The sequence below is a fragment of the Phyllostomus discolor genome, chromosome 5 (assembly GCF_004126475.2).
Source record: "Phyllostomus discolor isolate MPI-MPIP mPhyDis1 chromosome 5, mPhyDis1.pri.v3, whole genome shotgun sequence".
Lineage (NCBI taxonomy): Eukaryota > Metazoa > Chordata > Mammalia > Chiroptera > Phyllostomidae > Phyllostomus > Phyllostomus discolor.
Genome location: NC_040907.2, coordinates 31,728,276 through 31,738,262, shown reverse-complemented (window position 1 = coordinate 31,738,262; position 9,987 = coordinate 31,728,276). Strand labels below are relative to the sequence as shown.

At 54.0% G+C, this 9,987-nt stretch overlaps 1 protein-coding gene across 3 annotated transcripts; it reads left to right on the top strand.

Annotated features, from left to right (window-relative positions):
• On the top strand, window positions 1-9,206 carry POMGNT1 (protein O-linked mannose N-acetylglucosaminyltransferase 1 (beta 1,2-)). 3 transcript variants are annotated; one of them, XM_028511753.2, is made up of 22 exons: window positions 1-141; window positions 616-785; window positions 1,409-1,523; window positions 1,652-1,770; window positions 2,395-2,460; window positions 2,551-2,664; window positions 3,494-3,611; window positions 3,789-3,887; window positions 4,049-4,176; window positions 4,537-4,607; window positions 4,838-4,913; window positions 5,102-5,185; window positions 5,275-5,316; window positions 5,519-5,577; window positions 5,907-5,979; window positions 6,062-6,190; window positions 6,275-6,400; window positions 7,403-7,467; window positions 7,657-7,701; window positions 7,940-8,075; window positions 8,344-8,453; window positions 8,541-9,206. In XM_028511753.2, exons 2-22 carry the CDS (start codon window positions 666-668, stop codon window positions 8,626-8,628), a joined length of 1,983 nt encoding a protein of 660 aa, XP_028367554.1. In that variant the 5' UTR covers window positions 1-141; window positions 616-665; the 3' UTR covers window positions 8,629-9,206. The 3 variants fall into 3 exon arrangements, with proteins under 3 accessions (XP_028367554.1, XP_028367555.1, XP_035881915.1); XM_028511754.2 differs by having other exon boundaries at window positions 39-186; window positions 8,541-9,176; XM_036026022.1 differs by lacking the exon at window positions 1-141 and adding an exon at window positions 229-245.
• The last annotated feature ends 781 nt before the right edge of the window (window positions 9,207-9,987 follow it).

Here is a 9,987-nt window from a genome sequence, read left to right as displayed (position 1 = left end):
GGCGGCGGCGGAAGCCGGGAGGCGGGCCGGGCCGGCCGGGGCGGGGCCGCGCGCGGCATGGAGGAGGTGGAGGCCGCGGCGCGCCGGGCGGAGCAGTGCGGGCCCGAAAGGGGCCCGAGCGGGGCCCAGGGCTCCTGACCCGTGAGTTCCTCCGGGCGGGGGTCCGGGAGTGCTGGTGCGGCCGGGGTAGGTCTCCCGATGCCTCCGGCGGCTCCAGCCCCGGCCCCTAGGAGGAGAAGAGCAGGGTCACATAGGAGGGGAGAGGAGAATGGCAGGGTGGGGGGGTCGGGGAGCCGCTGCCCTTAGCCCGCCCCCGGAATGAGAAGGCTTGGGGCTTGGTCATTTTGGGGGCTCATGATCCTTAAAAGTCTATGATTTGGCTTCCTCCTCTGGGTCCCTGGGCAACCCTGCCAGTTTCTTCAGCCTCAGGGGAGTTTCCAGGTGATCTGACCCCTCTGAAGATTTCCTTCCCAGAAAAGTTGAGCCACTTTCCCCAGGTTGCACAGTGTGGATACCTGCAGGGAAGCATTACTGGGAGGTCCTCCCTCATCTCCTCAGAAGGCATCAGGCTTTAGGAGGAACACCTTACTCCATGTGATCCTCTGGTCCTCTCAGTTTCCTGAAGGCATGGGTTGGACGGGACAGTGGTGACCCTCCAGTCCGGCATGGACGACTGGAAGCCCAGCCCCCTCCTCAAGCCCTTTGGGGCTCGGAAGAAGAGGAGCTGGTATCTTACCTGGAAGTATAAACTGACCAACCAGAGGACCCTGCGGAGATTCTGCCAGGTATAGAGGTGTCCCAGATCTCCCAGGTCCTTCCAGCCTTACCCCCTTGCCCAGACTAGGATTCTTAGAGCCCACCTTGGCAACCCTCACCCTAGAAAGGAGTACCAGGTTCCTAGAGGGGAAACCTCTGTGTCATGTCCCTATCAGGTAGTTGTTTGGGCCCAGAGTTCTGGAGTCAGAGCCAAAATACAGCCTTCTAGGTTTTTGAGAAAAGCCCAAGTCTGATCAGGGAGGCTTTGCTCAAGAGCGCATACCACCAGGCAATGAGAGCTAGGAGCCAGGTCTTCTGGCACCCATCTGTTTCTCTGGGACTAGCTCTGTCTTTAGGAACTAATCGTGGAGGAAACCAAGGAAATCAAGGTTTCACATGGAAGAATACAGGAGGTCTGGGTAGGGAGAGCCCTGATGAGGGATGAAGGGTTGTGGGGGAGGGAGGTGTCCCTGGAGAAGGTGATTATGAAACTGGACCCTGGTTGGGGGAGTGGAACTGGGCAGATGGAGGAGAGACAGGTCCCAGGTTCTCCCTTGACACCACTGAAGCCAGGGCCCTCCTTTCAGGAAGACCCTCAATGATCTGGGGAGGGAAGGCGCCTCTCTTTAGTCATTCTCACCCCTCCCCTCAGACAGGGGCTGTGCTTTTTCTACTGGTGACCGTCATTGTCAACATCAAGTTGATCCTGGACACACGACGGGCAATCAATGAGGCGAACGAAGACTCGGAGCCGGAGCAAGACTATGGTGGGGCCAGGTTGAGGATGGGATTGGTGTATGGGGTTCCCTGGGATCTCATGGCTAAAACAGCAGGCATATCCTAAAGGATGAGACTGCTGGAGAAACTACTTCCATGACCTGTCATAACCCCACAGATGAGGCCCTGGGCCGATTGGATCCCCCACGGCGCAGAGGCAGCAGTCCCCGGAGAGTCCTGGATGTGGAGGTATACTCAAGCCGCAGCAAAGTATATGTGGCAGTGGATGGCACTACGGTGAGTGAGTTGGTATCTGGTATACACTCCTTTCTACTCAGGGTGTGGTCCCCTGGCTTTGGTGCCCACTGCCTGAGTAGGAGCTACACCTCTGCTAATTTCTACATGGGTGACTTTGGAGTCCTCAGTTTCTCATCTGACACCTGGGAGTAATGAATTTCTACTTGCCAGGATTATATGAAAAGTATGTGAAATGTATTATATGGAGTGGGATTTTATCAGAAGTGATCATTAGTATTAGTAGGCAGTTAATTCTGTGTTATTTATGTCATAATCACTTCCTGGTCTTTCTGTTAGCGTTAGCCTTGTCTCCGGCACTAGGACGGAAAGTAATCAGACCCTTCCAGGGCTCAGTCTGATAGATCATGGTATGCTCAGCACAAGGCAAGGCAGTCACGGGCTCTAAGTCATGGAAGCTGTGGAGGGGGAGGTTGTAGAAAGGTGGAATCTCTTTTGATGGGAGTGCTCTGGAGGCTTCCTGGAAGAGGTGGTGTTCAAGCTGGGTTGGAAGAGAATTGTGTAAACAGAGGCATAGGCAGGAGAGGAGGTTTCATTTTAAGTGCCAATAAGAGAGACCTTGAATGCCAGAGTGAAGAGTTAGACTTTGTCTCTGCCACCCTGTAGGTACTGGAGGATGAGGCCCGGGAGCAGGGCCGGGGCATCCATGTCATCGTCCTCAACCAGGCCACGGTGAGGTTCTAGGGGGAGGGCACCTGGAGAGCCAAAGCTGAGCCCTCCTTGCTGGTGACACTAACTCATGAGTGGTGTGTCTTCTGCCAGGGTCATGTCATGGCAAAGCGTGTGTTTGACACATACTCACCTCATGAAGATGAGGCCATGGTTCTGTTCCTCAATATGGTGGCACCTGGCCGAGTGCTCATCTGCACCGTCAAGGTATGTGACTCGACCCTGGCCCCATCCCCCAAACTCCAGCTCCAACCCTGCCCATGGCCCTGTGTTCTCTGCCCCTAGTATGGCACACTGGGAAGGGACTCTGGAGGAAAGTAACTTGGGTTCCAATACCAGCCTCGTCATTTTACCCATGGAGCCTTGGGCATGGGGGCCACAATGGGAAGCAAGACAGAGTCCCTAACCTCATGGAGTTTACTCTAGCAGGGCAGGATTTTGTTTTAAGCAGCCGAATAAATCCTTAATGTCAGGAAATGATAACTTATATGAGGAAGAAAATAAAGCAATAGAGGCCAAGTGATGGGGGATGCATTTTAGAAAGGGAAGGCCTCTGTAAGGAAATGACATGTGAGCAGAAATCTGGGAGAAGGGTGGAGTGAGCCATGTGTATATCTGGAGGAAGAGCATTCTAGATAGAAAAATGGCTAGTGCAAAGGCCCTGGAGTGGGAACGTGCTTGGCATGCTTGAAGAACAGCGAGGATGCCAGAGGAGCTGGAGCAGAGTAAGGGAGGGGAAAAGAGTGGTGGGAAGAAGGAAGAGAGGTTGCAGAGGACAGAAGTGCAGATTATGTGGGATTATGGTAAGGACTTATTAGCCTGGTGACCTTGGATGACTCTCAGGATCTCCCTAAGCCTTTCATTTTCTTATCTGTGAAATGATAGCAATCACAGAGGGTGGTTGCGATAATTTAATGAGCTAATTTAAGTAAAAGGCTTGACCTGGTGCCTGACACGTACTCACAGTTAGTGCATCATGAGACCAGGTCTCCCGGAACCTTGTTGTTCAGGCTGACTACCTTCTCTGGTCTCACAGGACGAGGGCTCCTTCCACCTCAAGGACACAGCCAAGGCTCTCCTGAGGAGCTTAGGCAGCCAGGCTGGCCCTGCTCTGGGCTGGAGGGACACCTGGGCCTTCGTGGGACGAAAAGGAGGTGCCAGCACCCTGGGCCATCCACCCGTATAGTATTAAGGACCTGAGGGAGCAGAACCCTAAATGTGGGGAGGGAAGCCAGTGGTGGTGAGTTGGACGAAAGTGGGTAGGGAAATGTGAAGAAGCTCCACATCTGGAGTCTGGGCCTCCATTATCCCTCGTTCCTGCCCCCTGCCAGGTCCGGTCCTCGGGGAGAAGCATTCTAAGTCACCTGCCCTGTCCTCCTGGGGGGACCCAGTCCTACTGAAAACAGATGTGCCGCTGAGCTCAACTGAAGGTGGGGTTAGTGGGGGCTGGGCTCTGGGGCAGTGCCTGGGCTGGGATGGGCATTTGGCTCCTCTTCATGGGGCTCTATAAAACTCTTTACTGGGGTGTCTGGTGTTCTTCAGACTGCACTGGCCTTGTGCCCCCAATCTTTTGACCCTGTCTCTCCCTCAGAGGCAGAGTGCCACTGGGCAGACACAGAGCTGAACCGTCGCCGCAGGCGCTTCTGCAGCAAAGTCGAGGGCTACGGGAGTGTGTGCAGCTGCAAGGACCCCACACCCATTGAGTTCAGCCCTGACCCAGTGAGTGGGGCCTTAGGCAGTAAGACTTGGACTCCTTCCCGGCCTGGCAAAGGGCCCTAGGAAAGATCCAGGTTGGGCTTTCCCAACCCTAGCCTGGGAGGGAACCAGGAGCTGAGACTTCACACTGAAGTCAGAAACACGGGGCATTTGGAGAGGGTCGGGGCAGGTGGAGAGGGCAGGCCACGTGAGCAAAGGCCTGGAGTCAGGGTTGAGCTCAGTGTGTGGAGCACCAAGACAGGGGAGACTCTCCCTTTTCCCCGAAGTCTCCCTCACCCCTCCCCTCACAAGAACTCTTCCTGGGGTAGGGATCCCAATTTGAAGAGAGAATGAGGCAAGAGCTAAAAGCTATTTCTCACTCAGCTCCCAGACAACAAGGTCCTCAATGTTCCTGTGGCTGTCATTGCAGGGAACCGGCCCAATTACCTGTACAGGTGAGCCTGGGAAAGGGCTTCATCCAGCAGTGAACAAGAGGGTGCCCAGAGGGTGGGAACCCCAGGCTCATCTGCCTGCGGGAGGAACTCTTGAGGTAGGCAGAAACACAACAGATTCGAGGTCCACTTACATGTGTGGGTGAACACGGGGAATGTGGGTCCATCTATAAACAACAGGGAGTCCTGAGTGGGGGAGGTCAAAGAGTCCTGACCCATCCTGGGCTTCCCAGGATGCTGCGCTCTCTGCTTTCAGCCCAGGGCGTGTCTCCCCAGATGATAACAGTTTTCATCGATGGCTACTATGAGGTGAGTGGGACTTGGGGGCTTTGGGTGGAGCAGTGTTGCGGGTGCTGAGTAGCAGTGATCACTGAGGACTGACAAGGGAGACAGCCCAGGCAAGGGCTGTGAAATGTGGAGGGCTTGGCATGTCAGGGCTTGCAGAGACGGGCAGGGGGAAGGGGCTCACTTGGATGACCAGCGGCCCTGCCCCTCAGGAGCCGATGGACGTGGTGGCGCTGTTTGGTTTGAGGGGCATCCAGCACACTCCCATCAGCATCAAGAATGCCCGCGTGTCTCAGGTACTACCTAAGCAGGGACAGGAGGGGCAGACAGCTGGCAGCACTGTCCACCCTAAAGCTCATGTGCCCTGTTTCTATTCCCCACCCAGCACTACAAGGCCAGCCTCACAGCCACTTTCAACCTGTTTCCAGTGAGTAGTAAGGAAAAACTCTTGGACCTAGGGAGGGGACACATGAGCATAACATCTGGTCTTACATAGCAAGCTCTTCCTCTCTCTGGGTCTCATCCTCCTTATCTGGAAAATGGGAAGAGTGCTGCCTGAGGAGTGAGGAGGGTGGAGGAGGAAATTGGAAAGGCCCCCCTTGGGATCATGTTGTCCCCCTCCCCTGCAGGAGGCCAAGTTTGCTGTAGTTTTGGAAGAGGACCTGGACATTGCTGTGGATTTTTTCAGGTGAGGGAAGTGCCCTTCCGTGCAGCTTCTGTAGGCTGTGTGGGGCCTCTTTGCTTGACCGGGTCTCTAGGGAAGAAGGCAGTAAGGTGTCTTGGAGAGCTTTCTGGAGGAAGCAAGCTTAAAAATGGGGGGAGCATAGTCTGAGCAAAGGTAGGATGGTAGGTGTTGGGCTAGAGTAGAGAGCTGAAAGGATGAATGGAGACAGTGGAGGTCTGGGGGGAGGGGGAGGAGACATGGCCCTTGAGTCCCATCTCCAGCTCTGCCCACATCACTGTGTAGCTGGGTTTGTCTTTGTCCCTCCCTGAACCTTTGGACCCTGCCTCTCTCAGTTTCCTGAGTCAGTCCATCCACCTGCTGGAGGAGGATGACAGCCTGTACTGTATCTCTGCCTGGAATGACCAGGTAGGCTGAGTGGCCCAGAGTCAGCTGGGGAGTTTGTAGAGGCCCTGAGCTAATGCCTCCCATCATGGACCCCTATTCCTAGGGGTATGAACACACTGCCGAGGACCCGACATTGCTGTACCGCGTGGAGACCATGCCTGGGCTGGGCTGGGTGCTCAGGAAGTCTTTGTATAAGGAGGAGCTTGAGCCCAAATGGCCTACGCCGGAAAAGGTGTCCTGGCAGGGTAGGGTGAGTGGGCTGGGGTCCCCTACCAGCTTAGAACATCTTAACCTTCAAAATCTTCCATGGCCCCAGCTCTGGGACTGGGACATGTGGATGCGGATGCCGGAACAACGCCGAGGCCGAGAGTGCATCATCCCTGATGTTTCCCGATCCTACCACTTCGGTATTGTGGGCCTCAACATGAATGGCTATTTCCACGTGAGTGGGAGGGGGGGATGTTGGGGAGGGGGCACAGCATGGGAGACAGGGCAAAGAACATGGGCGCTGGAGCAACCCCAGCTCTGCCACTCAGTAGCCATGTGACCTTGGGGAAATGACTGATCGTCCTTTTACCTCAGTTTCTTTATTTGCAAAATGAAAAATACTATTCACTTAATAGAGTTGTGAGGTTATGAGGTTTAAATGAGCTAATATATGCAAAATGCTTTGAACTGTGAGCATTATATAAGGGTTAGCTGGTATTATTTTTATTATTACTATTCTTAGCACTAGACTGTGGGAGTGAGGAGGGTATTTCTGCCGCCAAGCACGCATCCAGCCCTGCAAGCTGTGCCCTCTTCTGTCCTTGCAAGTGCTGGGGCCTAAGCCTCAGCCTGAAGTGAACAGGGAGGTTCCCAAGTCCCCACCCACTACATGGCTGTGTCCCAAGGGTCCCTCCCCTCTCCATTACTAGGAGGGAGGCCTTGAGACAGCCCAGCCTGAAGGAATGGACAGCTTCCAGCTTGGAACCTCTTAGAAGCCAGAAGGACCCTCAGATTCCAGCTAGTATGAGACCCCCACTCATTTCCCCGAGAGGGGCAGGCATTTACCTCAGGTTACTCTCAGCACCCAAGTCACAGCAGTTTTCTCTACTCGTGCAGCCTATCCCTTTGCCCACCTCCCCCTGCAGGGCCTGTTCCTGGCTTCTAGCACAGCCACAGAACCACAGGCCCAGGGAGAACCACTGGGGACAGGGACTAGCTCAGTGGTCAGCATGAGCTACTGCCATGGACGTGAGCTCTCTGGTAATGCTTAAGCCCAAATTAAAGCTTTAAGAGCCTGGCAAGGGTACTGTGAAAAGGACCGTGAAGAGAAGAAAATTAGAGGCACCTATGTAGGTCCAGGACCTCATCTGTGGGCCTGTGGATGTGTGGTAGGTCAGTGGGCAGGTGTGGAACAGACCACACAAGGCCCTGAATTGCACCCTCACACCCCCTCCAGGAGGCCTACTTCAAGAAGCACAAGTTCAACACAGTTCCAGGTGTCCAGCTTAGGAACGTGGACAGGTGAGGGTGGGGGGCAGGGCAAAGAAGAGGATATTGTGGAGCCTTAATACCAGTATTGGACAGTCCCTTCCAACCCTGGGGCCTGTGTGTTTATCCCAGCCCTGCTGCCCCCTGATTCCTTTACCCAGCCCTGTTCCTAGGACCTTAGGGGCTACCCCCTCCCTTGACCCATTTCTCCCTTTCCTTTAGTCTGAAGAAGGAAGCTTATGAAGTGGAAATTCACAGGCTGCTCAGGTATGGCCTAGGGCAGTTAGGGGTATGTGGCAGGGAGTGAGGAGTCATCAAATACTGGAGTCTTGGCCTCATAATTTGCATGGCCCACTGCAAAGTGAAAATCAGGGCTCCTTGTTCAAAAATTACTAAGACTTTCAAGACAACAACAACTAAACAAGGGGACTTGCGTGATACACTTATGAATTGCTCCCTGTCTTACCTGCCCGCCCTCACTACCCTGACCTGGCTTCCACTACAGTGAGGCTGAAGTTCTGGACCATAGCAAGGACCCTTGTGAAGACTCTTTCCTTCCAGACACAGAGGGCCATACCTACGTGGCCTTTATCCGAATGGAGAAAGATGATGACTTCACCACCTGGACCCAACTTGCCAAGGTGCCCAGTACTACACCTACTCTAGGAATACCCCTTTCCCCAAGATACAGGAAGCCTTTTTCCAGAATCTTCTACCTCAGAACCTTCTCTTCACACTCTCAGAACCCCTCTTCCAACCCCCTTGTTCAAATTCATATTTTAAAAGATGTTACCTCTTGCTAATTGAGGAAACTGCTGAGGAAGGGTTGGGGCTGGGCCGTGGGCCCTCAGTGGCCCCTCGCCCGCAGCTCCCTGACCCATGCTTTTGTGCATGCCTCACCCCCACCAGTGCCTCCATATCTGGGACCTAGATGTGCGTGGCAACCACCGGGGCCTGTGGAGATTGTTTCGGAAGAAGAACCACTTCCTGGTAGTGGGGGTCCCAGCCTCCCCCTACTCGTGAGTGACTCTTTTCTTTCCTGGGAAATGGGAGACTGGCTGGATTAGGGGACATAGCTAATGACCTCTTCCCTGTTATCTTCACAGAGTGAAGAAGCCACCATCAGTCACCCCAATTTTCCTGGAGCCACCCCCAAAGGAGGAGGGAGCCCCAGGAGCTGTAGAACAGACATGAGACCTCCTCCAGAACCCTGCAGGATTGGGTGCTATGTACCCCCAGGCAGGCTAGCCCTTTATCCCGTCCTGTAGGATTTTGTAGACACTGGCAGGGGCTGGGGCTGGTTTGTTTTTAACATGAGACTTAATTACTAACTTTAAGGGGAGGGCTCTCCTGTTCCAACACCCCTGTTTCTGAGTTGGAGGTCTATTTATTTACTTTCTTGTTGGGAAAGGACACGATAGTACCTAGGATCCCTGAGCCCCTCATCCTGCCCTTTGTATACCCCCTCCTCTGAGGCCTGGCTCAGATTTAACCTATTTATTTACTGTCCTGAGGGCCTTGGAAACAGGCTGAAGCCTGAAGGGCCTTGATTTCTTTGTGGACTGGGGTGCTGCCCTGGGGGTGGTGCTGGCTCTTACTCAGGAAACTGCTGTGCCCAACTCCTGGACAGGCCTGGCAGGGGCCCACCCACTGATGCAGACTCACTCAGAGACCCTCAGACACTGCACCAGGCGTCTTCTCAGCCTCATCTTTATCCAGGTTTTCAAAGCTGGGTAAGGCGGCCATTGATTAAAAAAGGCAAAAAGCTCTAAGAACCAGTCTTGTGATTTGTGTGTGTGTGTGTGTGTGTGTGTGTGTGTGTGTGAGAGAGAGAGAGAGAGAGAATGAGAGAATGGTGGATGGTGACTTTTCCTTACTGCCCTCCACAGGGTTTATCTTCCATTTGGGACTATTTAGCCACCAGGGGATGCCCAAGTCTCAAACTTCTAGGTTTTTCCCTTGGCTCCACCCTAGAGCAGCTGAGCCTGACCTGTTGGGGCTGAGCTTGGAATAGCCATCCACACCCCTTCCCTACTGTTTAACCACCAAGCTGTTTCCTGCCTAGCTTGTCAGGGCTAGACACTTGTCCCCAGAGATGCAGCAGGAGAGGGCAAAAAGAGGTACTTGGGGTGGGAAGGTAATGGGGTCGCAAGTGAGTACAGTGCAGTGTGGGTAGGGAGGGAGTGGGTAAGACAGAACTGGGTTGGCATCATTCAGGAGGCTAGGACTGGGCTGCAGGTGGAGACAGGGATGAGGATTTCTGTGGCCCTCAAGGCACTGTATGCAGATTTCATAGCTGTGCATTTTTTTTCTAGGGAAAAGGCATTGTTTTCATCAGACCCAGCCAGTGATCCAGAGAAGTTAGGAAGATCTAAGTTTGTTACAGAGGCACCAGAAAATGAATGGGATTGTCTACAGGGAGTGGATGAGAGCCCAAAGCAGGTGCAGTGAGGCATACAAGGGATCTGTGAAGGACTTAGGATCAGGGAAGTGGATATAGAACACCTCTTGAGGAAGGGTCTGCCTGCAGAGTCCTTGAGAGGTGAGCCTCAT

Bases quoted from the DNA above. Each gene is read 5' to 3' on its own strand.
- POMGNT1 (XM_028511753.2), top strand. From the start codon at position 666: ATGGACGACTGGAAGCCCAGCCCCCTCCTCAAGCCCTTTGGGGCTCGG. The intron at 5,578-5,906 runs GTGAGGGAAGTG...TGCCTCTCTCAG, and splicing joins ATTGCTGTGGATTTTTTCAG to TTTCCTGAGTCAGTCCATCC. The intron at 5,980-6,061 runs GTAGGCTGAGTG...CCCTATTCCTAG, and splicing joins TCTCTGCCTGGAATGACCAG to GGGTATGAACACACTGCCGA.